Source organism: Plenodomus lingam (genome assembly GCF_022343315.1).
Source record: "Plenodomus lingam strain CAN1 chromosome Unknown contig_23, whole genome shotgun sequence".
Taxonomy (NCBI): Eukaryota; Fungi; Ascomycota; class Dothideomycetes; order Pleosporales; family Leptosphaeriaceae; genus Plenodomus; species Plenodomus lingam.
This window is the reverse complement of record NW_027093940.1, coordinates 701,987-729,930: the sequence shown is the minus strand read 5'-3', so window position 1 is coordinate 729,930 and position 27,944 is coordinate 701,987. Positions and strand designations below refer to the sequence as shown.

The following is a 27,944-nucleotide window of genomic DNA, read 5'->3' as shown; positions in this document are numbered from 1 at the left end:
AGAAGCCTTCTCCACAAACGTATAGGACGTGCAATATGCATCACGCCAACGTTTTTGTTGACAACTTGGGCGACCTCCCGCCTGCAGTCGACAGCGAACTGCGACGAATACTTGGAGTTACATCATTGGAGGATCATGTGATAAATTCGGCAGATGAGCCACACTGCAGCGACGTAGCAGAACGGTACCGGTCTGATTCACAACGGAATGCACGTGAATGCTCACTCGAGGGCGATTGGAAGGCAAGCCTATTTGGGCTTTTAAGGACGCTGTCGGAGCATCAAGCGGCTGGCGGATTGAAGGTGCACATGTCGGAAAAACGTAATTTGCTGCATGCGAACATCTATGACAAAAAGCTGACTTCCTGTACCAGTATGGAACCCGACCCTTAAGCCAATGGGCTCATCGCCGGACGATCCACTGGGACGACGATGATCGCGACACGCGTACGCCACGCTCATCACAAAGTGCCCTACCCGATTTCGATCCGACTGAAGCTGCAAATACTGCCGCCTCCATTTTTAATGCGTCTGCGCCGTCACTGCCCTCATCTACACCATCTGTCACACCTACTACCAGTTCAGAAGCCGCAGATCCATACCATATATCGACACCAAAACCCGATATCACAGTTGCGCTTGCACATACTGGATTCGAAGGCCGGCAGCAGCGGCGGCTTGTTGATCACCAGGCGGCCGCCTCAATTCTGAGTGATCCGCATGCAGCTGATATGGGAACCCGATTTCCATTTTTGATCGTGGAGGCGAAGGGCCAGAGTCTCAATGGCAGTGTAGTATGTGCGCAGAATCAAGCTGCTATCAGTGGGGCGTGTATGCTCACGATCCTGCGAGACCTGAGCAATCAGGCAGACTGGAACGCTAGCTCGACTGCTGAGTGCGTGACGGGAATGCAACAGATTCCAGCGCTCTGCTTTTCTCTCGTAACTGCAGGTCCAACACACGAGCTAGCTGTGCACTTTTTGCATCATGGAGCATTTCATATGTACTGTTTCAAATCATGTCGCACAACACTGAGTCCAGACTCGAGGATTCTTGTACACTTTCTCCATAAGATTCTGCTATGGGGCTGTGGCCGTTTCAAGGACGCCATTGTGGAGCAGCTAGAGAAGCTTTTAAGATGTTCAACTCTTCTGTGAATGCGAATCCGAGGACTAGGGTTTTTCTGTTGATATTGACACGCCTAGCATGTAGATGAATATTCGCACTCGATCCACTTCACCTTCTTTGCGCGAAGCCCATCGTGACACTGCTTTCAGGAGATAGCCTCAAGCTGCATTCGCTCTGAAAAGCCTTCTTTGAAGCTCAAATCCTCTCCCCAGGCGCATTGGCAGTTTGACCCTCGCCCCATCCCAACCAAAAGCCATCGAGACACAGTCTGCCCTTAGCCCTGCTACTTCCGCCATACGTTCAGTACTTTTATTGACCGTGTCGCATACTACAGACAGGAAAACTGCACTGGCATTTAGGTTGAATGCATCCTTCAGCGTGAAAGTAAACCTGGGTGGGTTTTAATGTGGCTTCCCATCCACCTTGATCACAAAGAGAGACGTCGCGAGCTCTCTCACATGTTCCTCGCGAATCTCCAATATCAGGAAGCAAGAGGCGTAAGCGCTTCTAAGAAACTGGATCGTGACTACTCCAGTTTCCATGCATTGTTGATATCTTGAGCTTCTAGTATAGTAGCGTGGCTAATAGTATAAGAAACCTTGGTTAAGTATAAGACGGTTCGCCGGTGGTTGCCCTATCTAGTTAGGCTATGCCATGTCTGGGCGGTCCCATGGTCAGATGGCATGCCACCCACCCAGGCGGCAGGAAAGTCTCGTCGCATGACGTTGGACTCGAAACGGTGCACGGACGTGAAGCTCGCGGCCCCACCTGCCTTTCGCGACACAAACGCGCCTGCTGCGAGGAAGATGAGGGGTCCCACATATTCACATGGAAAGACCACAAGGGTTCCCATTTCAACGTGTCATTGGCAATATATCTCACTCTCTCACACACTCTCTGAGCTCTCTTCTGACCATTTGCGACTCCATCGTTGGCTGGGGACTTCTACAATTTGCCCAATTGTACCGGTACAAGCTTGATACCAACCCACCTGCACAATTCGACACGAACAACAAGAGCTTTGATATCTCAACCACCCCCCTCCCCAGTAACAGTGTTATACTAGAAATTGCAGCTTCCATAATGTATGGTGAAGCAGCCAACAAACTGGTACTCAGCCCCATTCCCCATCCATACCAACATTGTCTGACCGTAAACCCCCAGGTCCAAAATGCCAAACGCACCCAAGCCCTTCCGCACCTCCCTCCTTATGCCACAGAATTAGTGCGCTCTATCGTCCGTGAAGTTCGTGATCTCGACAAGGACGTGTCCATCATCCTCGCGCCATATAGCGGCTCTTTCGATCCCAAGGACGCTCCGGAGACCGCATGCGCATTGCTCGTCAATCACCTGTGTATGCGACGTAACAAGCGCTGCTTACTGGCGTACCATCGCGTGCGTAGTGATAAGTTGGAAGAGTACTGCTGGGACGGTGTGGACGTGCTTGAGCAACAGGGCACCAGCAATGCAAACGCAAATGGGGAACGGCCAAGAGACGCAGGCATGGGTGGAAAAGGTGGTGAGGAGAGCAGTCTGAGTCCCGAGGAGGAAGAGTATGTGCGGCAATATAGCGACCTACTTGCCGCGTATAAGGGCCAATGGACAGACATTGATCTCACAGGCAGTCTGGAGCCCCCGCGCGACCTATTCATCGATGTGCGCGTGCTGAAGGATGCGGGTGAAATTCAAACCGAGTACGGGTACGTCATCTGTGCGCTCTGTCTTGCATATTTCCATGTCAACACACAGCAATGCCCTCCATCCCCATTCAGATAATACTTGGAAGGAAGATATTGACAAAATGCAATGCAGGTCCATCACTCTCACCAAGAACAGTCAATTCTATGTCCGCCAAGGCGACGTCGAACGTTTGATTGCACAGGGATATCTTCAACGCCTTAGCTGAAGGATTCGGTAAGGGTTCGTGAAAGCGATCATTATTGCTGTGTGATACATGCTTCGGTTACCTATCCACGAGACGGCCTTCTAGAAAACCTGCGTCTCCGAATCCTTCAGACCTCCATGCCACTGAGACGCATACACGGCACTCACTTTCTTGGGCGAGTTGATTACACGCGTCTAAAACTCGCAACGCTTGCGTAGAAACATTCTTCCCACTCCATGGGCGTGTCACTAGCCCGGGATCTGCTTGCTTTCGCACGAGCGTCAAGGATCCTCATCCTACTTAGCCGCCCAGAACTTGGGTGCAAAGTGCATTAGTATCGAAATTAAGTTGGCCTAACCCAACATCACGCTGCGCGCCTTACTCCAGAAGCGGACCCTGTGCTTTAGTATGGCCTCAATCTCAGGTTGTCGGTGCCTCAACAATCGGGTTAGCATATGCTGGGGCGCCCAAAGGGTTTCCCCATAAAGCACAGATATGTTCCATGGTGACGGCAAGGCTGTGCGCACAAAACCCGAGGCGTGACTTTGTGCGCTCCTCCAACCGGACCCGAGAATGGCAAGATGGGGGGTTCAATCGCGGTATCCCCTCCTCTCGTCTACCCTGGGAATTGGCTTTTCTACGTAGCCTTGATGGCTGTGTTTACCTTTGTTCCTGGTAAGACAAGTGCAGAGAGATCTATCTGCGCAGTACCCGAACCCTGCTGTATCGACCTGCATCTTTGCGGCACGAGTATCTGCGCTCGCCGCTCTTAGATGCACCACTCTTACTGTGTACGCAAGGGCCTCGATTAAGTGCATGCGATTCGGTGGGAATTGACATCGGCGGTGAAGGAATTAGACTGTTGTTATCGAATCAAGTACCCATCCCAATGTGAATTCGACTGACCCTAGTCTCTGCTCTTGGCTCGAGGACGTCATAAATTAATCTCGAATCATCAATCACTGTCATGGATGTTCTAACGTTTTTTTGGATGTCGTCTCATTATAGTTATCTGTCTAAGACTAACAGTAGACGCCCCATGCCTCCAAGGTGAACGCATAGTCCCTTCATTTTCATGCAACCCATGACTATCCATTATTCCACCCGCATGACCACCACCAACAAGAATCGTTCCTAGGTAATGAGGCGACTGAGGTTACCGACATTAGGCCAAGATGGAACATGCATGACATAAATCGGTGAAAAAGCCGCACCCGTCAATATGAGCCGCTCATCAAGGACGCGTGATAAGTAATCGGAGCCCAAGTCGTTTTCGCAATGGTGAAGCTTGTAGAAGGCGCAGTAGACACACAGCGGTCGAGCCGAGGACCATCAGAAGGGAAGGCCGGTGCTGCGAGACATTATGTGAATCAAGAGAAAGTGGTAAGGACCGCTGAGCAGCAGTCTCGGTTAGAGGGATGAACTTACTTGGAAAGGCCTGAAGTATTGGCGGAGGTTGAAGATGTTCCGTCTCGTGTAGGTTTTTTCCCGTTGAAAGCCCCGGCCTGAACACCTCGCCAATGCCACCATCCCAACCCAGACCAGAAAGACAAAGCCAATCACCAGCCTCTCGATGCAAATCGCACCGATCCAAGCAAGATATTCTTTGGGGTTGAAATATACCTCGAGGTGAGTAAAGTTCCTCAAATGATGCTGTAACTCTTAGATGACGCTGTAACGCCCAGGAACCCGGGTTTGTGCCGCTGCTTCCTCCGCTGCAATGGTGCCCTCGCGCAGCAGACGCGTGAGTTCCATCATAGCTTCCGTGACTACATTTTCCGTATCACCCTCAACTAAGATGTACAATTTGGGTTGTTCGCCCTCTGCCGGCTCTTTTCCTGGTGGATGGAAGGTACCTTTGGTGGTGATCGACACACCAGTCTGTTCGAGGATCTTCGCAACGTTCGTACGGTTGGTAACGGCCCAGCGAGCCTTTTGCGGGAAGTCGTTGATCTCAATGGTGGCGTGGTAGAGACCTGCATCCGGACCCTTGTTGTCGATAGGTTGACCAGCATGGATCGCGCCCTTCTTGCTAAGACGACCGTCGACCTTTTGGGCAGCTAGCATGGCCTTTTCTCTGCGAGACATTGGGGCACCGCTGGGCGCGGCTTCCGGCCGTTCAGTCTTCTTAACAATGATCTTGCTGTTAAGCAGCTTCATCCAAGTCGGTGTGTCCTCATCAGCTGCGGTTGCGTCAGCAGACTTGGCGGTAACGGTGCCAGTACCAGCAGCAGAAGCAGGAACTGTAGCAGTAGCAGTAGCAGTAGCAGAGCCTTCGGCCGCCTTAATTACAGGTAATTTAACTTCCTCCTCTTCGTCACTCTCCACGCCTTCGATCTTAAGTGCGCGTTTCTGAATCTTCTTCTCAAAAGCACGTGCAGCATCAAGCTTGTCAAGACCCTTGCCACCGAAACCGCCGTAGTACTTTTCAGCACCCGTCTTGGCCTTCTCATGGAATGCGTCAGCCATCCTTTGTAGTTGTTCCGGCACTTCAGTATCGCTCTCCTTCAAAGCTTTGACGACATGAACAGCAAAGCGCTCCTGACCAGGGTCTTCGATCAAAGTTATGGCAGTCCCTTTATTGCCAGCACGTCCAGTACGTCCACAGCGGTGGACGTAATCTTCCAAATGTGTAGGGCAGTCAAAATTGAACACCAGTGCAAGGCCGGGAACATCAAGCCCGCGAGCTGCGACAGACGTAGCGATGAGAATAGAAAGGACACCTTGTTTGAAATCATTGAGAGCTTCGTTACGATCAGTCTGATCTTTTGCGCCGTGAATTGTGTTCACAGATAGATAAGAAACCTTGAAAAGCTTTGACAAAAGATCCTCAGCAGTCTCCTGTCGTTCGGTGAAGATCAATACTTGCGAGTTCTCATTCTCAGAGAAGACTTGGCCGAGATGTAGTAGCAGCTTGGCAATCTTCTTCTCGTAAGATGGGGGAACAAACTCGATGATTTGAGTGATTTCAGGAGCAACCTTGCTGCGACCACCGATGATGACTTCTGCAGGCTTATTCAGAGCTTTGCGGGCTAGCGAAGCCATGCTCTTGGGAAACGTAGCAGAGAAGAGAATAGTCTGACGGTCTGGACGGATAGTTGCAAGGATCTTCATCACTTGAGGCTCAAAGCCCATGTCGAACATGCGGTCAGCCTCATCAAGCACAACGTATGTAATGCGTTTGAAATTGAGCACTCGACCCGAGTTGCTTTGCAACAGATCAATGAGTCGTCCCGCAGTGGCGCATAAAATGTGGATACCGCCTCGCTTGATCATGGCAATCTGATCAGAGATAGGTTGGCCACCATAAGCACACTTGATCGTGATATTGGAAGCACTGAGAAAAGGCTTCAGCTCACTGACAATTTGCAGAGAAAGTTCTCGAGTAGGAGCAAGAATAAGACCAATAGGTCCATCGGAACCCTTGAGTGGGCGCTGATCAAGAATATGACGAATCATGGGAATACCGAATGCAAGTGTCTTTCCAGAGCCAGTTTTGGCTACACCGATAAGGTCACGGCCAGACTCAGCAATGGGGATAGCTTGTGCCTGAATGGAAGTGGGGCGCTCATAACGTACGCGCGTAAAGACATCCATAGTGGCTTGCAGCAAGCCCATCTGAGCCCACTTTGTAACCGGTCGGGGAACATCATCTGGCTTGACTTTGATTCCATCGAGTTCGTGACGGAGATCGGCGACCTCTTCTGGTGTCATTTGGCTAATTTCGGCTGGCTCAGTGTAGAAGTCTTTGCGGAATGGCTCGTACTCAACTTTGGCGTGGTCGACGATGGGCACTTCCTTCTTCTTTTTCCTGGCGGCGCGAAGAGCGAGAAGGTCTTCTGCTTCGACAGATGTCTGTTCTGGTTCGAGGTCGTCGTTGAACATGGGTTCACCTGGACCCGCAGGGCCAGGCTGCGCATCGTTAAGGTCGGCCATGTAGGCGTCAAGAGGGTCAACGTCTTCTGCTTCTTCAGCGCCTGCGTCATCGTCAACTTCCATCTTCTCGCCAGATTCGGCGGCGACTGGGGCTTCTTCCATGACAGTGTCTTCCATCTCCGCACTCGCGTTAGCGATCTCTGCCCGGCGCTCCTCCAGACGAGCTTGGAGCTGTGCGTTGCTCTCCTCATTGTCGCTGTGAATGGCGCTCATCGCATCGTCTTCGTCTGCGTCAGCTGCATGCTCAGGCTCATCGAGAGGGGCGAAGGTTGGGAAAGCTTGGGGCTTGCGCCTCCTAGTATCGATATCATCATCGAGCAAGGCCTTCTTGGAGCTTTCCGCCTCGACTTCCGCAGCAGTCTTGGCCTTGAGTCCGAAGGTGCCCATGTTGCCATTAGCTTTGACCGCAGACTGGTTGGCAGCCGCGTTGGTAACGGGTGTGCCTGCAGGCTTCGCAAGCAGTGGCCTCGCGGCGGCCGACTCATCAATCTTGAAGGTCGGCTTCTCCGGCTGCTTCTGCTTGCCTTTCTCAGTAGGAATCTTCTGGAGGACTTTAGTCTTGGGAGTGTTTGCTTTCGCCTCACTCGCAGCAGGTGAAGCACCAGCAACCGTGGGTGTCGACGGTGCGGTGATGGCAGGCGAAGCTTCGTTGCCAGGAGTGTCGGGCTTGTCTTTGGCCAGGCGCTCCGCATTGCGCTTCTTCCATTCGGCTAGCTTTGCAGCCCGCTCAGCGAGCTTGTCTTTTGCAATCTGCTCTGGTGTCTTCTTCTTGTCGTCGTACGATGTACTGCTTCGCCTGTCGCCGTCACGCCTGGCATCTGGCGCCGGTGTACCCGAAGCGCGCGATGAACCGGGTCGACGAGAAGTAGAACGTCTCCCACCGTCGTACCTGTCACGATCATCGTATGGACGTTCACGGTCTCCACGCCTGTAGCGATCACCGTATCTGTCTCGAGAGCGGTCACGATCCCGGCGAGGTGGAGAACGGGAACGGCGACGATAGCTATCGCGGTCACGGCGGTCATCACGGCGATCATCACGCCTGTCATCACGGCGGTCGACTCCTCTGTCTCTGTCCCGGCGGTCGCGGTCGTCCCTCACACGGGGGCCCGCTCCACCACCACCGCGGCCGTCGCTGCCACCACCACCAGCACCTCCTCCTGCTACATAGCGGTCACCATGGCGGTCACCATGGCGATCGCGCGAACGATCTCGGCGTCCAGCAGGCGACCTATCACGACCACGGCGTGGTGGAGAGTAACGTCCTCGATCGCGGTCGTACCTTGAAGTATCAGCATGGCGCGTCGCCATTGCGGCTGGTCTTGGTGGATTACTGTCTGCAATCAGTGGAGTAGTGTCGTATTATAGCAGTCAGGCGTCTTCGAGGAAAGATAAGTTGCTAGCAGCCTTAAAATGGATCGTTGGTGAGGGTAGTGCGAGCAAATGACTGTCGCCGAGTTTGCGTCCAGGTCAAAGGTTAGGTTGGAGAACTTGCGGCGGTCGTGCCTTCCTCTTGGCTAAAGGCTCCACACGTGCATTGGCGCTAGTAATTTTAGCTGCAGCGAAATCTTGGCATCCAAAAAAAATTGGGAAGGTGCAACTCGGGAGCAGTGAAGGCCCAAAAACAACGACATATCGCTGCAATGTCTGTCAATCCGCGCAAGAGAAAGGTCGTGACCCGTCCAGTGCCCCCGCCGAGCGATTCGGAGGAAGAACTTGCCGATGGGCTTCTGGAGGGCATCTTGTCGCATTCTGAAGACGACTCCGAGGACAGTCAGGCAGAGGAGGAAGACGAGGAAGATACCGATGCAAGCAGTGTGATCGAGGGGCTTTCAGATGAAGATGAGGAAGAGGATGAAGAGGATGACCCCGACAGCGACGAGAAGCAGATTCGCGAACAGATACGCAACCTAAACACCTCCGGCGCCTCTCTCCAGCGCAACAAGGGCCAGGCAACGCATGACATGGACTTGGATGCAGGCGCGAATGGTGGCCTCGACTCTGATAACGAAGACTTGAAGCCCAATTACACCGTCACAACCGATGCGCATGGCAATACCCGCTACATCTACAAGGAGATCGACCCTGTCTACGAGTCTGACGATTCCGATGCCGAAGCAGTCAACACGATCGGTAACATTCCGCTCAAATACTACGACGAGTATCCACATATCGGATATGACATCAACGGCAAGAAGATTATGCGACCGGCCAAGGGCGAAGCACTCGATGCCCTGCTAGACAGCATCGACATACCCAAGGGCTGGACCGGCCTCACAGATCCCCAGACAGGAAAGCCACTGAATTTGTCAGAGGAAGAGCTGGACGTGTTGAAGAGACTCACAAGGAATGAAGTGGTGGAAGATGGCTATGATCCCTATCCCGACATGGTGGCTTACTTCTCTGGTGTCAACCAAGAAGTCATGCCTCTGAGCGCGGCGCCCGAACCCAAACGGCGGTTCATTCCGTCGAAACACGAGGCTAAGCGCGTCATGAAGATTGTCAAGGCCATTAGAGAAGGTCGCATCCAACCCTACAGGGCCCCAGATGAGCGAGAAGAAGAGCAGGACGAGTTCAACTTCGACATATGGGCCAACGAGAAGCCCCGGCCTGACAACTCGATGCACATTCCTGCGCCCAAACTACCTCCGCCAGGCTACGAAGCAAGCTATCACCCACCCCCTGAGTACCTGCCAGACAAGGCTGAAGAGCAAGCGTGGCTGGAGCAAGATGAGGAGGATCGCGAGAGGGAGTTCTTGCCCAAGAACTTCGATGCACTGCGCAAGGTACCCGGTTACGAGACTTTTGTTAAGGAACGTTTCGAGCGCAGTCTGGATCTTTACCTTGCCCCACGTATACGAAGAAACCGGCTCAACATCGATCCCGAATCCCTTCTACCCAAGCTCCCAGATCCTGAAGATCTCAAGCCCTTCCCAACAGCCTGTGCGGCAATCTTCCGTGGCCAAGAAGGCCGCGTACGATGTATCTCCATCGATCCTCAAGGCATCTTCGTGGCTAGTGGCGGAGACGATGGCTACGTACGAATCTGGGAGCTCCTCACTGGCCGCCAGGTTTGGAACGCAAAGCTCTCCTCCGAGGAAGCCGTCGACGCAGTCCAATGGCGTCCTACAAAAGATGCATGCATCGTGGCCGCTGCCTCGGGAGAGAACATTTACCTCATCATCCCCTTCACCCTCCTCTCCCCCGACATTGAGCAAGCCTCGCGCTCCGTCCTCGACGCAGGGTGGGGCTATGCCACTTCCAAACCCAGCACCACGGCCCCCAGCGAGCCCCCCAAAGTCGCGCCCGGAAAATGGACCCGCCCCGGCGCACGTCTAGAGGCCAAGGGCGTCCTCATCCAAGTCGAAGTCCGCTCAGCCGTCAAGGTCATCAACTGGCACCGCCGCGGCGACTACTTCGCCACCGTCTCCCCACGTGGCCAATCCTCTTCGGTCGCTATCCACACCGTCTCCAAACACCTCACCCAACTCCCCTTCCGCCGCCTCAAAGGCATCGCGCAAACAGCCCAATTCCACCCCTCGAAAGCAATCTTCTTCGTCGCCACCCGCAACACAATCCGCAGCTACGACCTCGCCAAGCAGGAACTCGTCAAGATCCTACAGCCAGGCGCAAAATGGATCTCGAGCATCGACGTCCATCCCGGCGGCGACAATCTCATCGTAGGCACCTACGACAAGCGCCTCCTCTGGCACGACCTCGACCTCTCCAATAAACCCTACAAGACCCTGCGCTTCCATAAGCAGGCCATTCGCGCCGTGCGCTTCCATCAGGGTGGCCTCCCGCTGTTTGCAGACGCAAGTGACGATGGCAGTTTGCAGATTTTCCATGGCAAGGTTGTCGGCGATCTCATGGAGAATGCGACGATTGTGCCGCTCAAGGTGTTGAGGGGGCATCGGGTTAGGAGTCGTCTGGGTGTCATGGATGTCGAGTGGCATCCTAGGGAGCCGTGGTGTGTTAGTGCGGGGGCGGATGGGACGATTAGGTTGTGGTGTTGAGATGGATGTGTATACTTTTTGTGTAGGATGGGGGTGTAGGGTATAGTGTTCGCATTCAAGGGCGTTTTTAATTGGACCCAATGGCAGAATAATTCCATTATGTCTGTCTGTCTCTCTGCAATGTCCTGAGAATTACCTACCTGTCCACCTACCTACCTGCAAACAAGTCAGATATCAGTATCGCATCTGTCAAATCCAGAATCTCCATCATAAAACACAATTACAAGAAGTGAGTACCGCTCATCTGAACAAGAGCAAACCACACTTCTCCACCCCAAGCGAAATCAATCACCCCGAACAACAGGGAATCAGCAGTATACGCAAGATAAAAGATACCCAACCAAACACATCTACAACGTCAGTACACCACCCAAATCACATAAAACACAACAACACCCCCACACAAAATCACAAAACACCACTCCAAAGTCTCTCAAGTGCAAAGTCCAAGTTCCAAGAGGCAAAAAAAATCCCAGATCCAAAACAGTAAAAAAAAAATGTATATCCGATACCCAGCAACAGAGCAAGCCATTCACAGCAAGGCCGCGGCCCCTGATCCAGAAATCCAACAAGAATAAAATCTAAAAAGGACTCTTGCATCCGGCCAGAAAATGCGGCACGGGACCAGACTAGACTAACCTGACCAAAAGCAGCGAGAAGAGTCCAGGTAATGTGGTATGTGTTTTGATGCGAAGCCGCTCGTGTGTGTACCAAAGAGGAGGGGAATAAAAAGATGGCCGGTGGGGAACGCCGTGTCGATTTGGTAATTTGTGGTTGGAGGATTAGTTAAGGATGGATGAGAGGGGGTGTTTCCGGTGGTGATCTGGTATGCTGTGGAGAGAGATGGGAGGGGAAACCGAGTCGAAGAAGGGGGTGCGGGTATGGAGGTCGTGGTTGGTGGGTTTGAAACGGCGGGGTTTGTTGTACAGGTGTGGTGTGGTGAGGAGTGGTATGATATAATATGGTTCGATGTTGTATCGACGAGTGGTGGTGGGGTGGGGGTGGCATGATACGATGTGGTATGAGAGGGGATAGTCGACGATGATTTCGACGCCAAGGATATCGAAACCGTATAAAGGAAAGGCGCAGAATAGCTGCGCGGACGGGACAGAATCTAGAGGTTGTTTTAACCCAGACAACTACAGCATCTTGGTATTTGTGTAGTCCACGGGTGTCGAGGATACAGAAGAGGGCTGTGTCGAGGGCAGGAGGACAATGTCGGCTTCTTGGTTGGAAGTCCATTGAACCTCCATCTTTCTTTGCTTTTCCTGTCCCGTCGCTGCGAGTCACCTTTGCTGGTGCGAGCGTGGAGTTTCCTGAGACGGCGATGGCCATGCAGGCGGTGATCGACGCAGACCAGGTGAGTAGCGGGCCTGCTCCGAGACGAGTGTTGCAGCTGCGCTCATTGAGAAGGGTGTTGCGCTTCCCAATTGGGGTGTTCCTTTATAGGATGGGCTACTGCCAGGCGGTTGGTAGGTGGAACGGACCGTCGATGGCGTTGCAGGAGAGCGCCCACCAACTGGTGGCGCCCTGGGCGTTGTGCTCGCGCCGCTTTCCATACTCGTGTGTCTCGTGTGTCGTGCACGCGGTGGTGTAGTACCTTGGCTCCCTACTCGTGCATGGCGTTGTGTCTCTACACGTGGCGTGATCTCGTGGCTGCCACCCTCCTTTGCTCGTGGGGCAGACGTACTGGCTGAGGTACCGCGACTGCGAGTCGTGCCCCTGGCCTGGATCTGAGCGGAAGTATCTATGCTCGGAGGTGCTTCGGCTGCCCGTCTGCTGGCTTGAGGACTGTGTTGCGGAGGCGGGAATGCAGTTCTACTTGCTTGTTCAGTTGCGCCACCACTTGTTTGAGGGGGACCTTGTGGCTCGGGGCTTCCCATGCCTCCCAATCGAGGTGTGCCTTCCCAGCTTTTGCGCTTCCTATATAATTGTCAGTTCAGTGGCAAGTAATGATGAGCGATGGTATGGACGTACATCATCCTACCGAGAATGCTAACAAGTTCGGCAGCATCTTCAAACTCTGTGTCATCCATGGCTTCTTGAGCTCGATAAACATCCTTAATCGCACGGCGAGCGATGCGTCGCGACCCATCATGATCATGTAGACAGTCCCACAGAAACGCGCTGTGTTCAAGTGCGACTGACAAGCGCAAGGGATGGGACCCTGGTAGATAACTCGTAGCATATGAAGTGGCTGTAGTGAAGTAGCCACCGGCCAAGGGTACAAAGTTCAGAGGAGGTAGAATGAAGGAAGAAGGCTGCGGAATTGGTATAGGATTCAGTCCTGGTGGCGCATTGATCGTCGGCCCAGGTGACGGTGTTCCAACCGGTCCTCCGGCTCCTGCGTAAGGATTGGTAACAAACGATGATTCTGAGACCATGGAATTGATTGGTTCACGCAATGTAGGCTGCTTTCCTGCACGCTTTGATGAAGGGGAGAGCCCGGGATCATTCTTGCGCCTAGGAGAATTCGGTAAAGGGGGCCCACCAGGTAGTCGAGGATCAGTGGATCCCAGATTGGCCGCGGTGACGGGCGGCTGATTGTGGAACAGACAGAAGATGTGGTAGAAGCTCGCGCGCAACTTGACGCTCAGCACTCTACACTCAGGGCCATGCTGATTGTCTTGCGCATACGGGAGCACATAGAGCTCCAATATGGACAAGCCCTCTCGAGACATCCATAGTATGTGCTGATACGCCGAGAGTGAGGGTGTGTCTCGCGTCGGATCCAGTTTGCGGAGCTTCCTGGCGCGAATCAGTCTCCTAGCTAGTAGGACAGATAGGCCCAGGATCTGATAGAGAGCGTCGGAGAGGAAAGGATTGGATTCCGCCGTCTGCTTTGCTATTCGGCCAAGGAATTTTTGATCAAAGTCCAAAGAGGCCATCGTCTAGGAATCCGGGTCTGTTGCGACTCGTCAGTATGTGACTTGGGTAAGGAGGATGGATGGATGGATGGATGATGGACGAAGTAGGAACGTGCAAATGGGGTTGTGAACGCGCTCAACACCAAGCACTGAGGGAAAAATGTATACAGATGACTGTGATACCAATTGACGTTCAGAGGACCTGATCTCAGTGACTGTATAGAGACGCGTTGGTGGATTTTGAGACTGAGCAGTGAAGAAGGCTCATGAAGAAGGTGATGGATCCACTCACACTAACCGCCAACCCGGACCGTTGCGCTGTATCCCCAGGCTGGATAGACACCGTGCAGCCCGGCCCAGGCCGACCGATGACGCCTTTGGTTGACAGCGCCGGGGGCAGATGAGGGCCTGAGAGGAGAACAAGCACTGCTGGCCAATTGATGTGTTTCGACAGCCGATGAGGTGACCGTGCGCGTAGTTTTGGGCAGTGAATAGCAATACTCGTGATGACCCCCGAGTCGGCGATTGACACTGGAAGGCCGACTGGGTATGCTAGTAGGCGGCAGTCGGAGGATAGCTGGATTAGGTGATTGATGGTGATGGTGATTATAGTACAATGTACAGATATAAAAACAAGAGTTTGGGGGGGGGGAGAGTAGAGTTGGGCCAACGGTTGATCATGTACAGAATGGTCGTTCTATGCGCCTGAAGAGTCTGGCTAGGATCTGGCCAACTGTCAGTGATGTGGCCTCGAGATGGTCAACAAGCCCACCCCCCATCGGCGTGGCAGGGCTTGCAAAGAGGATGGAAGATACCTCTGAAAGGGACAGGTCGCGAGCCTGTTTGTTCTCTGCCTGCGAGTCGATGCTGTCTTCCCATTCGACGACGACTGGGATGCCAGCAGACAGAGCCAATGGAAGCGCGCACAGCACAAGGCGAACGGCGGCCTTTTTTGATGTGACGGGCTAACGGGCTACCGGTAGCAGACGTCCAACATGGAGTCGAGCTGCAATTGTGGCTGGGACGGCGGTTTCCTGAGGCCTCGGACAGCGCATTGCGACTTTTTTTTCTTTTCCCTTCAGCTTCCAGTGGCCAACGCGCGAGGTCCTGCGACGATGGTTAAGAGGCGCGCGCTGTGTCTGCCAGGCGGTGTGCAGACGGTCAGTGCAGCTGGGTTGAGCTGCCGAGGAAGCGAATTCGGCCGCACACAACGCCCTCCCAGAACTTGTATCCCGACTGACTGAATGTATGTACAGCGAACAGCGAACAGCGGACAGCGGACAGCAAACACACTTTCTCGGCTTGGCCTGGGTACGAAGACGCGCTTCTGTTTTCTTCTTGGTTTCTCTCTTGCGCCTGCCCTGGGCTCGGTGTTAGAGCTAGGTAGGGACAAAGGTGAACGGGCGAACGGGCGCACTGCAATCGAATGGCTCGCAACAGAAACGCAGCCACGAACGGGTATGACGATGACGAAGAAAGGAGAGAAAAAGACAAGGGCCAACACAAAAGGAACCCGCTGCTAGAGTAGTATCAATCCGCCCACGCTTCCCGGCCTCGTGGAAATGCAGGTGCAGGTCCTGCGTCCATCCACCGACAGGCGAGCGACGGGGACGGTAGGAATGGTGGGTTGACGTGTCAAAACGCTACGCTCCTCCGCTAGACTACACCTGTCGCTTGCATACAAGGTACTTGGGCGTGCCTTGGATAGTCGAGATGGAGGCGTTGCCAGCTGGCACTGGGGCTATGTAGTAGGCCATTGTCGGAGCTTTGTCATATCAACTTTCTCTTCCTCGACGACGTCAACGCCTCTGCCACGGTCGCCGCGCCTCGACGCTGCCAGCACGCATCTTGCAGGGCTGTATGTATTGTGTGTGCCTCATGCTCATGTCTCAGACGAACGACAACCGTGTGCCAGCGCATCGTTCCACAGCTTCGTGGGGTGCATACAGTACTCTCTCGTCCATTGTCTCTCCTCGAACCTTCTTTCAGCAGCCCTAATCATGGCACTTGAGCGTCAGCCACGGCCAGCACGCGCTTGAGCTGTCAAGGCCCGACTCTCAACATCCCCAGCGGCCCCGGCAGAAGAAGAACACGGGAGGTATTGACTGACCGTCTTCCGGACATATACTGCAGGTCCCGCCACCGTCAGCCCTTCTGCAAGTCCAAGGCCATCGTGGGGTGGACTCGGTGGAGCAGCAGCATGCACCCCCCAGCCTGGTAGATAGCAACAAGTATCAATAAGATGGCCGATTATACCTCCTCCTTCTGGCCATTCGACGAGCATCCAAGAGCTTTAGGGGGAACTAGTACAACAACCTTCAGTGTATCGTTTCGTCATATGCGCTGCTATGCCCACCAGTGCCGGCCTAGTAGGTAGTTTGGATTAGCGGTGAAGCCGTACGTTGATTGGTTCGAATGATCAAAAAATACTTAGCCAACGCCATGGCGCCAACTTGAACAAACATCGTCGTCACTAAACAGCCTCGTCCAAATCCTACTTGGATTGCGCCACGGTGCTTTGTATGCGGACAGCAGTGTTCTACAAGTTTCCCCAAAAGTGCGAAGACGTCTTGAAGGTAGCCAAGCGACTGGATCCGATCCTGCCGTCAGTGGCTAGTTATGGTAGGTATGAGGATCCGTTCTTTGAACACCCGTCCGCTCCATCGCCTTGACTGCGGGAGGCAAGCGTTGAAGCCGATGTACATAGTATGTCAAACGCGGTAGGCAGGACGGTAGTCCAGGAAAACAACTACTTTTCGGTAAAGTACGACAGCCAGCAAATCAAACAAAGAGTCTGATTGTTCTTTGTCACTGTCGCTGTGACACCAATTTGACCATGTAATGTCACGATTGCCAGCTTAAGGAGTTTGGCCCTCTGCACACCCGATGGGACTATCCGAATCAGCACGCGACCGTGTCACCTGAGAACTCCGAGTATCGACCATTTCTAATATACGCACACCCCTCCGGTACCGGCTCGCACTCCTCCATGGGGCAATAAAGAATATCTAGGAGAATATCTCCGGTTGGTAAGACTAGGAAGTAATATCGTCTGCTGACCCTCTCGCCATGTTTTGGTAGTGGTTTTGCTTAGCAGCGTTTCCCCGTGGCGCCAGCAAGTAACGCAAATGTCAGAGATTCGAAGCTTTGATCAGCTCGCATCACCATCCACCCGTAGGAAGATCAAACTGCACAATCCACACAATCAATGGGAACCACCAAAAAAAATATGGCATCATGCCAAACTATCCTTTATATAAAAATGTCTATAGGGTACCTTTGCAAATGCCCATACCGGCTACAAAAGTTCAAGTCTCCACTCGGTCTTGTCCAAACGAGAAACACAATTCTCAAACGCAACTTTTACACATAGTTCTATTATAAGAATCTTCCCCCCCTCAGTCTCACATACCTACCGTTCGGGAACCATCACGGGCTCCAAAAGAGGGTAAGCATACTTCTCCACATACTATGTCGTGCATACAGGCGACCACCGTCAGCCTCCAATTCTCACGTTATCACAGCACATACAGAAAGAGACACACACATTCCAACCTAGTCCAGCCAAGCCATCCAGCCTCAACCACCCTCACCAATTCACAAACCCCTTCACCAAGACCAAAAAGTCCCCCCAAAAACGCTCTTTCTCCCCTTCCAAAAAAAAAAAGAGGGTACCCCTATATCCCCCCTTTACAACCTCAATCACACCACCTCATACCACCACCACCACCACTTCCTCCAGACCCCTCCATCTCCAAACAAAACCCCCAAAAATGTGCTTCTACCACGCCTACACCCACACCTGCGGCCACACCGAAATGGTCTTCCAACAGCTCTGCCCAAAGGGCCAAATGGTGCAGCAAAAGTGCAAAAAGGGGCTCGATGGCGTCATCCTAGCCACCATCAAGATTGAGACGCGGTGTGCGATCTGTTCGCGTTGAGGGGGTTGGTGGGAGTTGTGAGGGTGTGGGATGGGTGTGTATGGGGAGAAGAGGTGGAGTGGGTGTTGGTGGTGGGGGTAGAGGGGAGGGCAGAGGGGGAGTGTTTACTATTTGAAAACGAACCTCCCCTCCACCCCCCTCTTGGAAAAAAAAAAGAACACACCAAGGAACAAAGAATCCGAACATCCGATAACCCCTCTCGCATTCCACACACCCTATTACTTATGGTACCATTTCCCCAACCCAGGGGAAAAACCCAGGGGAAAAACTCAACATCTACAATCCCCCCACTACCTTCCCTTTCCCTTTCCCCTCTTTCCTTCTTCTCTTCTTTTTTCCTCTTTTTTCGTCTTTTTTCCTCTTTTTTCCTCTTTTTTCCTATCTTGTTTTCTTAGATACTACACGAATCAATGAATACTCCACTTCACAGCAAACACTTGCGGTTTAGCCTCGTCCTCGTCCCGCTTCCCGTGCGGCGTTGTCCTTTGTCGGGGACGGGGCGGGCGGGCCGTTGCGCGCGCGAACGAGCGGATCGGTGTTTCAGGGCAGGGATGGGTGGTTTTCTCCTTCTTTTTGGCTTTTTTTTTCTTGCTTGATGCGGAGACGGCTGTGCTTGGGTGGGGTATGGGGTGGGATTTTATTTTTGTGTTGATTTTGGGTGGTTTTGGGGGCCGGTGGCATGGGAAGATTTTTTTTTCTTAGGTTATAATTCTAGTGTATGAATGATATAGAGAAATTTTATGTCTCATGTCGTCTGTCTAATGAACGTCAAAAGCGATGACTGCATTTCATTTTCGGCCTCCCACACAGCGAGCCTGTTTTCTCATTCCTGGCCTAATAACATCTTCAACGTCTCGACGCCGACACTTAAAACTTCGGGATTCCGCGTTTCCTTTAGAACCACTCTCAACGCTTCCACCACCCCTTTTTCTTTACAGACTGTCGCTCCTTTTTCCACCTCGACCACACTCCTCAGGCAAACTACACCGCGATGTCTAACACCCTCATCTTCATCCTGGCAAAGACCCAATAGCCACTCTACATTCTTTAGTTGCTGCAAAAACGCCTCCACAGCTAAATCGACCGAAAGGAGCATTGCGAGCGCACCACCAGCTGCAGAACGTGTTGCAGCGTCGTCGACATCTGTCATGGCGAGAAGAACATGTAAACGGTGTTTGGAGCGGGGTTCAGATGTATCTGCAAAATTACCAATACACACTGGTGAAGCCATGAGGTTGCAGAGGAGCTCTGTGGAAGCACGGCGAATCATTGCGTTTTGGCTGAGCAGGAGGTCATCAACAACAGTGTCGAAGGCGGAACGAATGATGTGGTCTTGTGTGTTGCGGTCCAGCGATGCGAGATTTGTGAGAGCAAGTAGGGACTCGAAAGCGTGAAGTTGCCATGCTGAGTTTTCGGTCCGAGCGAGCTGGCTTAGGAGGGGGCGAATGGCAGATGTAGGTGGGAGAGCAGCATTGAAGATGTGAGATGGATTTATGCTGATTAGGAGGCGTGAGAGAGCTTGGGCGGTTGTGGGGAGGGCAGTGGGTGGGTAAGGAGTTGTTCCTGTTGTCGAATTTGAGGCAGTCGTGGAAATGTGATCCCAGATTTGGATCAGGAGCTTTATGGCGCCTTGTTGCGCCATTGTCCCGCGATTCTTGGGTTCCTTGCTGAGAGACAGCAGAATCTGGCTTGACTGTGTGTGGACAGAGGGTGATGCGCGTTTGCAGATTAGTGTGAGGAGAGGCACAATGTTAGCGTCAAGAACGCGTTTACAGCGTATACTGACATTTGCATCTTCGAGAAGAGGGTCTGGGTCTGAAGGCTTTTGCGTCTTGTTGACTTTAGCGTTTGCGTAATCTTTCAATTGGGCCATTCGCTTCTCCTCTTCCGATTGGAGAGGCAAGTACGTGGTGATATTGACGAAGATGGTAAGACCTCCGAAGAGAATGCTTTTTGGAGATGAGGAATCACTCATGGTTTCGATCAGTCGTTTGAGAAACTTGGGAGACTTGGACAAATCCTCTCTGACCTTAGGTTGAAGCGAGGCGTACGCTAGTCCTTCGATTGAGTCTTGGTTTGATGAAGTATCACCACCAATGACCATGGACTTGAAGCTTGCGATCAGATCGCCTTGATCGACCTTACCTGGTGTGGCAATCTGTGGACCTTCGCCAGACGGTTGCTCTTCTCCCAACTTGACAAGAATAAGTGCAGCGAGGTTTGCACGCTTCTTGTCCTGGCTTCCTGCAACAAGATCCTCCAGCCACTCTCTGCAATGCAGATTGATGGCATCCCTGCAATTCTTATCTGTGCATGCCGCGCTGATAAGCTCAAGCGCGGCCTGCTCCAACTTCGCCGACTTCTTCTTCTGCACTACTGGTGCAAGGCTCTGGACGAACCCCTCTGCCAGGAACAATGTTGCGGCAGCCGTGATCGCTACAGGGAAAATTGCCGCAGCTGCTGAAAATGCAATCACCAAGTCGTTTGCCCCGCCCTTCTTCACCTTCTGTGTCACAAACTTCGAGATGAGCTCTCCGGCCGTATCTGGACATAACTCAAACAACTTGATACTTGCTAGCGTCGCTTGACTCCTTAGATTGGCCGGCAGTCGGATATCCAGCGACGCGAGGATAACATCGAAACTGTCCGCATCGATGATTCCTTTGAGATGCTCCGCGTAATGAGCAAGTAGCTGCGCAATGCCCTTCATAGCGCGTTCTGGGTGCTCGAGCGCTTCTTCCATCATCATTGCTAGACTCAGCATGAATATGTCTCTATGTCCTGTCTTGAAACTTTCGTCGTCTGGCCACACGCCTCGGTTGAGCAGCACCTTGAGCAACCCATCGATGGAATCGTCGCCCCGCTCAAACATTTCATAGTAAATCCTTGTCGGTTGCTCTCGTACCGCATTCGCCAGCCACATCTGCGCACCTTGGTTCTGCAGTAATTCTCCCGTGACTTGATCGAGAACATCATCTTCGCCTTTGGACTCGAATAGAATTTCCATTGCTTGTTCCGCCTCTTTCTGCTTGAGACCCTGTTTTCGTATTGTCATCAGAGCTCTTTCGCCGTCGTGCTCATCCTGACTCTTGACCCAGACTTTGCAAATCGTGAGTAGCTCGCTCTTGTCCTCTTCTTCGCGTACTTTGGCCCATGCTGCTTTGATCTGTGGGTGTTCTGGTGCAATGCTACTAGCTTCACGCAAATATCGCACTGCAGCAGCCAATTCACCTGCTGTTATGCTTGATTCGGCTTTTTGCGCGATTTGAAGAGCCCGCTCTTCCTCAGATTCAGTGGGCATGTTGAAAAGGTTGATGGAATAGTGGTCATGTCGTGTCAGGAAGTTATTTAAGGTTCATGTCACATGTTTCTGCCGTCCTAGTGTATATGCGCACAGACCATATCGCTAGAATCGTACCATCTGCCATCATGCATGCAATGCGGGGTGAGATTCGATAACGGCGACGCATACGACCTGCACTTGTCGACCTGTTGTTGACACCTTCTTCAGACACCAAAAATTTGATACACACTTGAGAACCTTGCGGTCTATGTTCATTACTAATACAAGTCGTGAAGTCGTTACCTGTAATTGCCTTTGCCCGCTCAACAATTAACCGCCGTACGCAACCATGTCCAGCTAGATACCCAGCATGCTTCCCAAGAAACAAAGAAAGTCTCCATAGAACCCCCGATATATGATAATAACACCCTCATAGGACTGTATCCCAAACGCCGCCTGTACCGAGTCTTATGGCTAAAGAAAAATAAAACGTCTGGCAAAAATGTGAAAACTCGCCACGCCTTGCGATGACTGTGATTGTGCTTGTTAGTAGATGACTCTGTCACCCTCCAATTGTAGTCTCATCAGCCACCTTATCGCACGGTGTATCCGGCCTTTTCCGTTGTATAACGCCTAGTAGCAGCAACCGTTCCCAAACGTCGTCTTTGACAAGGACCCTAGTCTTGTCAAATTTCATGCCATCCAACTCTCGCAGATTTCTGCAGAGATTGGCTAGCATCATCTCTGTTACACGACGGCGAATTCGCGTCTCATAGTCTAAGCGCAGAAGATGTTGTTCATCGACTTCGGCATCGCCAGCAGGCAAGACGAAGCGATCTGTAAGCTGGTCGTTCGAAGGCTTCCGTCGTAGAGACATGACGCGGTTTTCAGATGTAGGGGCGTAGAAGCGAAGCGAGAGAGGATTGTCTCGCCAGTCGAGTTTCGATAATGTTTCTAATTTTCCTAGAACCAAGGCATTTGCACGGAGACGTTCGAGCTTGTTTCCGGCAAGCAGCAACTCGCTGAGTCTCTTGATATTTAGAAGTGGTCTCAAATCTTTGATGGAGTTGAAGTTCAAGTTCAGTGTTCGGATGTTTGGAGTCAGCTGTCCGAAATTATCTGGGAGCTCCTTTAGCCCCATCGAGGCGAGCTCTAATCGTTGGAGACTTAACAAGTGTTGTGAAATCCCGAGACTATGTGTAGGGTTTAGCGAGAGATATAGGTTCCTAACCTCTGGGTTTCTCAGGAGGTTGCTCACACACCAGTCGGTGTCGGTGTCGTTGGCCAAGTTCTGCTCCCTGGCAGAAAAGGTGCGGAGATTACGGAGATGTTCTAGCCCTGATATTTGAGTCAAGCAATTGCCATCAACATACAATGCTTCTAGCTTGGGGAAATGTCGATCGACCTCTAGCATTGTTGTACCATTTCTACAAAGGCGAAGTGATCGGAGCAACCTGCAAGGCTTGACAGGTGTGTCGACAATGGGGAATTCTTCGATGTCATTGTCATCTGAAAGGAGGTCAGTCTTGTCAGTTCAAATCATTGGCTCGAATTTGAACTCACTGAGATTGAGATGTTGGAGCTGCGGTAGCCAATGCACGTTGCGTACTTCAATCAACTGATTTCGTTGAAGGTCGAGATCGGTCAGAGATTTACTGTGAAGGCATCAGCATCTGTTATCCATCAAGGGCTTGCGAATACTTACAGATCGGTGCGTGCAAAGTCAACCATCTTAATCTCGTTGTTGCCCACGCTGAGTTCCATCAAACCATCGAGGTGTAGTATACCAGTCAACGATTTGATCTTGTTGTTATCTGCTTTCAACACTCGTAGATGCACCAGTTCTGCAAGACCATCCAAGCGATCGATCTGATTACCAGATATGTCCAAATTTTGAAGATTGACCAGACTTGTCCAAGAAGTGAGTCCTGTTAAATGATTGTTTTGGACGTGCAGCCGTCGCATAGTATAGGGTATACCTTCAACCTGATTGATCTTGTTGTCTGACACGTCAAGCTCCTCAAGTTGGTAACACATCTCATCCAGGCGATTCAGCGTAGTAAGGTCTTTCTTGTGAAGATTGACTCTTCGAAGGTCCTCCCAATAGGGTTCTTCTGGCTCGACATCCTGTAGCGCCTTGACGAGTTCTGCGGTGCCCTGGGCATAGCGGTCCTCCAGAGCCTTCGAGAATTTGGTGCCATCATGTTTCACAACGACACGATCTGGCAATTCGAACTCATCGACTTGGTTGAGCGTGAATTCAGGAAGGTCACTCAACATGAAGGTAACATCACCCTTTATCGGCGATGATGGGGCAGCTATCAAGCTTTGATCAGCAGTCCTTTGGACATGTCCTGAGACGCTCATGGATAATTGCATCCGATAATTTTTTGACTGTTTCTTGTCGAGCAGTGATAGGTCACCGTCACCTTTGAAGACAGGTATGCGGTTAGCATGAAGACGTGGCAAAGACCTTGCACTGTTCATGTTCTTCCAAGCCGACTGTTGTCTTTCTCCTTGCTTCTGACCTATGGTCGGCGCAGTAGCTGTGCGTTGACGACCCTTGCCTTCACGCTCTGCAAAGGAAACTGTGATGTCTCGCACGCGAGTGTGCTGCAGGCCAGGACGAACATGTTCACGGCCTTCATAATATTGAATCTCGTGCTCGATGTCACCCTCATCTGACTCCGGAATTGCGTAAGTTGTCTGTACGTGCTGCATCTTCTGCGTACTATGATTTTTGGGTGCTTGAGTACTCCAAGATGTATTCCGTGTGTCTGTTTTGGGGAAACTCCAGCCAAAATTAGAGGCTTTCGATTGGGCTGAGCTTGTGTCGTTGAAATTGATTCCTTTGCCTTCACGGGTGACAGGGCGTACTTCTGCAGGCTCAGTCTTGACCGGTTCTTTTACGACGGTAGCGTCGGAGGCAGTATCTTCTATAATGGTCTCCACAGTAGTCTGTAGACGAACCGGTGAGCCATCGTTTGTTTTTTGCTCTTTCGTCTCATCGACTGTCAGATCAGGGATATGTCCGAACGGATCGTCTTCACTTTCATTCCAGTGACTGTGTTCTTCCTCTTCTTCGTGACGTTGTTTTTTGGATAGATTTCTCTGACGGACCCACATATTCTTTTCCCGATCGAAACTCATTCCGGCAACCTTTTGCGGGATAAGATGCGCAACGGCTTCAGGCGGCAAGGTAGCAACGTGATCTGATCGACGCGAAGCATTTGTAGCTATAGTATGGCCAAGTGAGGATCCTTGAGATTGTAACGTACGCATCGCTCGAGTTTGAGAGCTTAGACCATCTGCCATAGCCTCCACATTGCGCCAATGTCTGTTAGGATCATCCGTGATCCTAATATCATTTTGCTCAATGATGACGCTCTCACCTTCAGGCGTTGCGGGGCCCCTCATTCGGGAGAAGCGAATAGAGTTAACCGAAGAATTCAAAAAAGTATCGTTGTCTTTTTCCTGGTACTTTTGTAGATGATCCATCACGTTTGGGTCCAATTGATGAAGATTTGGTCCTTTCCAGGCAGATGAACGGCCTTCCCTGCTGGGAGGTCTGTCGAATGTGAGCATACTTGAATTTTGCTCAGTCGATTCTTCGATGAAATTCAGTTCAGCTTCGGTCTCCTCCAGACTTCCCAAGCCGCTAGTCGGCCGTCCTTTTGTTCGGATAAAGTCCATGATCTTGACAGCCTCATCTAGGAAGTCTTGGGTAGTGACTGATCGCTTGCGATTCTCGCTACGTAAAGCACGTTGCCTCTTCATGCTAAAAGCGGCAATCTCGCTAGCCACGGCTTTGGCGCGATCCTGTTCATCTTGAGCATCATTGATGATAGATGGCTCTAGTTGCTCGCGGATCGTGTTGAGTTTCGGCGATGACAAGATGAAAGCTTCTGTTGCCTCCATGATCTCGGCATGAAGTTCCTCTCGTCTGCGTTGGCTGGGTGTGGGATTTCGAGGTCTCAGAATGTGTCTTTTTGCCAGTATCTCCGGACCCGCCACATGGTTTGAGGTGTCGTGTCGCGGTTTCTCTCGCTTCTGGTCAAGGACTGATTGCACAGCCGCATCTGATCGCTGGACTGTCCCAAGACCAGCATCGCTGAAAATATCTTCGTCCTGTTCTTGCTCATCATCGATAGCATTTATCGTTCTTCGACGCTTAGGCGTGGGGTTCTTGAAAGGTGATGTTGGACCCCTCTTTCCCTCTGCATACTCGTTCACACTCGTCTCCTCCTCGGTATGCGCGGTGGGTGCTTCACGATGTTGCTGGAATTTGGGTCTATTAACGTTCCCCGAAGGGAGCCTCCGTTGACTGGACAATTGTCGCATTGCCCGCGAAGTCTTCCGTGAAACAGGTGAATCGTCTAAATGGAACTTGAAAGGCGGGCGACTGCCAGGCGGGGCAACATCTATCGAAGGCGATCCGTCCGGCGCACTGTCATCGAGCACGTTAAAGGCCTCCGAATCATCGGCGGAAAAGTCACCTGAGAACTCGAACTCGTTCAGCTGCCCGTCACCAAAGGCACTCACCCGCCGCGGTGGAATGTGCCGATCATTTTTGACAGGAGTTTGCCCATTGGTAAGAAAGCTCATCTCCTCAACCGAAGTTAGCTTCGAAGGTGGAGGCATGACCTTTGCTATGTCCGCTGTACTTTCTCTCATGGTACTGGAGGCTGTCTTGTCTGACTTGTACTCAAGTTGACTCAAACGTCGCTGAAGGCGATTACTAGTGAAAGTGTCGTGCGCATCGAATAATTTCAGAGGACTCCCCGAATTTTGAGCTCGTTCCGGACTGAGGTACGGGTTTGGCTTCCTGCTGGGAGTTTTGGGGGTGTGCTCGGGGTCTGGGGAGGAAAGATGCTCATTGTCTGTTGTGAGTGTGCTGATTTGCAGTTTCTGTTTCGATGTTTCCGATGTTGCAGGTCTTTCTGGCGAGGGACTGAGTGGCCTTGTGCGAAAAGAGCCGTCCCTAGAATAACCACCTCTTCGAAGTTCCACATAGCGTCCAACATCAGGAACATCAGGGGTCCCTGCAGGCAATCCCTCTGGAAGTGAGAAGTCTTGGGTCCTAATGAAGGAGGAGTCGGTTTGATCCTGGCTGTGAGTGCTGTCATCTACAACGGGCTCACATATTATGGGAGGTGGCGTTCCAATCTGCCGTAGCCGGTTGGCGAGTTCAGATCCTCTAAAGCTATGGACTGGATCCCGAACTTGGCCAACAGTCAGATTAGAGGTAAGGAAGACCGGGCTGAAGTTCTCGTTTTCGAATTCGATCTGCCCGCTGACGGTCCGCGATGCCTCTTGTGTGCTGGCCTGCGGTATCTGCAAAGAGTCTTGGTCGTGCTGCTCCTGGAAAGAGTCGTGTGGTGAATCACTCCGCAAAGCTTCGTCATCGTTGCTCTGTGACCTCTCTTTTTGGGCATCCTGCTGCACCTGGCTCTGCTCTTGCGCCGCGGCGGGCCATGGTGGTGGGCTTGAGGGCATTGCCGCCAAGCCCTTCAATAGTGCAAGCTTGCGCTTTGGTGACTGGGAATCTTCGGACGTGGTGCCATTGGGCTTCTGGAAAATGTTCTCCAGGCCCGTCGGACCAAAGAGGTCCTTTTGATCGCCATATCCTATCTCGCCCTTGACGAGTCGCCGCCGCCACTCTGGAGTATCGTGTGGTGCCTGGTCTTTGGTGGGAGACCTGGCGACTGTGTTGTGCGCCACTGTGCCATTGTACATGATCGAGCTTTGAGACAGCGATGAGGGAGTGTATGACGCAATATGGGACGGCCCAGCGTGAGCCGCATTGGGTGATGAGGGCGCGATGTTGGCGTCGCTGGGGCTGCGCTCAGCCAGGGCGCTGCGTTGTTTTGGCGGGCGCAATTCCTTCGCGATGCTGCGTACCTGGATCTCTGAGAAGGAGCCTGAGGATTGCCGCATGCGGGGAAGTCGACTTTTGGATTTTGGCGGAACGCTCTGCGAGGTCTGTGGCGTGTTTTGCGTCGGGTGTGCAGGCGACTCTGGTGCGCGTACGGGTGTGCCTGGGCTGCTGGTCTGGGGAATCCACTCCTCGGACAGGTCCTCGAGCCATGGTTGTGTTGTGTTGGCCATGGCGGTGTGTGCGTGTGTGTGTGTGTGTGCAGATGCGCGCAGCTGAATACGCTGGTGGGCTAGCGTGTCTGGGGGGGTGGATTTGGAGGGGAACGCGGGCGCATCAGGTGAATACAGGGCTTTTATATACGGGCAGGACGCATGCTGGAGGTGGAATGGCAGAAATGAAGAAGCAGAAAAAGAGAAGTCGTCCAACCGGTGTGAGTTGTCGCGGCGGGAAGCGCGTTGTCTTGTGGACTTGGATCGGTTGACAATGACAATAGACCTTGTAGCATTGCCAGGGTTCGATTCGATTGCCGGTGTGCAGGTCGGAGCAGGGGTCTCCCCGCCCGCCGCTAAGATTGTCTTGGTTGTCCCGCCAACGGACGTCCCCGTCGCCAGCCACAGCATGGCACCTGTGACCTGAGGGGCGAGATGAGGATGCTGGTGAGAATAAGGCGTTTAGCGACCTTGGAGATCCACTTGCTTCCAACCGGTATTCTGCTGATCTGCCAGGAGAGCGAACTTGGGCCGCCCGATGCTACTCGCGCCCCCGCAACTACTATCCGTATTATCCTCAGCCTCCCAGCTGGGTGCACCATAAACCGACCTCCGACTTCACAATTCACGCGCGACCGACCGTATGAGCATGACCCTGACCCGCCACACATCGCACGCTACTAGACCCGCCGTACGAGCCAGGAGAGTTCCACGATCACTGTCATCACGGTACACTAACACGCTTTCGCCTGGCGTGCACGACCGCCTAATCTGGGGGGGAAAAGTTGGTCGGGCAACGACT

General features: G+C 52.4%; 8 protein-coding genes across 8 annotated transcripts; 3 read left to right on the top strand and 5 right to left on the bottom strand.

Moving 5' to 3' along the window:
• Window positions 1-35: 35 nt before the first annotated feature.
• IAQ61_005970 (uncharacterized protein) lies at window positions 36-1,156 on the top strand (the record flags this gene model as incomplete). Its single annotated transcript, XM_066097003.1, has 2 exons — window positions 36-310; window positions 394-1,156. 2 exons carry the CDS (start codon window positions 36-38, stop codon window positions 1,154-1,156), a joined length of 1,038 nt encoding a protein of 345 aa, XP_065952995.1.
• Window positions 1,157-2,210: 1,054 nt separating this feature from the next.
• PSF1 (DNA replication protein psf1) lies at window positions 2,211-3,033 on the top strand (the record flags this gene model as incomplete). Its single annotated transcript, XM_066097002.1, has 3 exons — window positions 2,211-2,237; window positions 2,292-2,827; window positions 2,940-3,033. The coding sequence occupies 3 exons, from the start codon at window positions 2,211-2,213 to the stop codon at window positions 3,031-3,033; spliced, it is 657 nt and encodes a 218-aa protein (XP_065952994.1).
• A 1,641-nt stretch (window positions 3,034-4,674) lies between these two features.
• Window positions 4,675-8,259, bottom strand: PRP5 (pre-mRNA processing RNA-helicase; the record flags this gene model as incomplete). The annotated part of the gene is made up of 1 exon (XM_003835971.1): window positions 4,675-8,259. The coding sequence occupies one exon, from the start codon at window positions 8,257-8,259 to the stop codon at window positions 4,675-4,677; it is 3,585 nt and encodes a 1,194-aa protein (XP_003836019.1).
• Window positions 8,260-8,591: 332 nt separating this feature from the next.
• Window positions 8,592-10,964, top strand: ERB1 (Ribosome biogenesis protein erb1; the record flags this gene model as incomplete). The annotated part of the gene is made up of 1 exon (XM_003835972.2): window positions 8,592-10,964. One exon carries the CDS (start codon window positions 8,592-8,594, stop codon window positions 10,962-10,964), a length of 2,373 nt encoding a protein of 790 aa, XP_003836020.2.
• A 1,286-nt stretch (window positions 10,965-12,250) lies between these two features.
• IAQ61_005966 (uncharacterized protein) lies at window positions 12,251-13,852 on the bottom strand (the record flags this gene model as incomplete). Its single annotated transcript, XM_003835974.2, has 2 exons — window positions 12,251-12,887; window positions 12,942-13,852. 2 exons carry the CDS (start codon window positions 13,850-13,852, stop codon window positions 12,251-12,253), a joined length of 1,548 nt encoding a protein of 515 aa, XP_003836022.2.
• IAQ61_005965 (uncharacterized protein) lies at window positions 13,810-15,588 on the bottom strand (the record flags this gene model as incomplete). Its single annotated transcript, XM_066097001.1, has 8 exons — window positions 13,810-13,869; window positions 14,124-14,383; window positions 14,517-14,556; window positions 14,647-14,720; window positions 14,802-14,938; window positions 15,125-15,192; window positions 15,249-15,350; window positions 15,514-15,588. The coding sequence occupies 8 exons, from the start codon at window positions 15,586-15,588 to the stop codon at window positions 13,810-13,812; spliced, it is 816 nt and encodes a 271-aa protein (XP_065952993.1).
• A 3,007-nt stretch (window positions 15,589-18,595) lies between these two features.
• Window positions 18,596-21,073, bottom strand: IAQ61_005964 (uncharacterized protein; the record flags this gene model as incomplete). Its single annotated transcript, XM_003835980.2, has 1 exon — window positions 18,596-21,073. The coding sequence occupies one exon, from the start codon at window positions 21,071-21,073 to the stop codon at window positions 18,596-18,598; it is 2,478 nt and encodes an 825-aa protein (XP_003836028.2).
• Window positions 21,074-21,280: 207 nt separating this feature from the next.
• Window positions 21,281-27,385, bottom strand: IAQ61_005963 (uncharacterized protein). The gene is made up of 3 exons (XM_003835981.2): window positions 22,761-27,385; window positions 22,619-22,710; window positions 21,281-22,564 (listed from the first exon to the last, which is right to left on the bottom strand). Exons 1-3 carry the CDS (start codon window positions 27,161-27,163, stop codon window positions 21,618-21,620), a joined length of 5,442 nt encoding a protein of 1,813 aa, XP_003836029.2. The 5' UTR covers window positions 27,164-27,385; the 3' UTR covers window positions 21,281-21,617.
• Window positions 27,386-27,944: the final 559 nt, after the last annotated feature.

Bases quoted from the DNA above. Each gene is read 5' to 3' on its own strand.
- IAQ61_005963 (XM_003835981.2), bottom strand. From the start codon at position 27,163: ATGGCCAACACAACACAACCATGGCTCGAGGACCTGTCCGAGGAGTGG. The intron at 22,711-22,760 runs GTAAGTATTCGC...ATGCCTTCACAG, and splicing joins GACTTTGCACGCACCGATCT to TAAATCTCTGACCGATCTCG. The intron at 22,565-22,618 runs GTGAGTTCAAAT...ACCTCCTTTCAG, and splicing joins GCTCCAACATCTCAATCTCA to ATGACAATGACATCGAAGAA.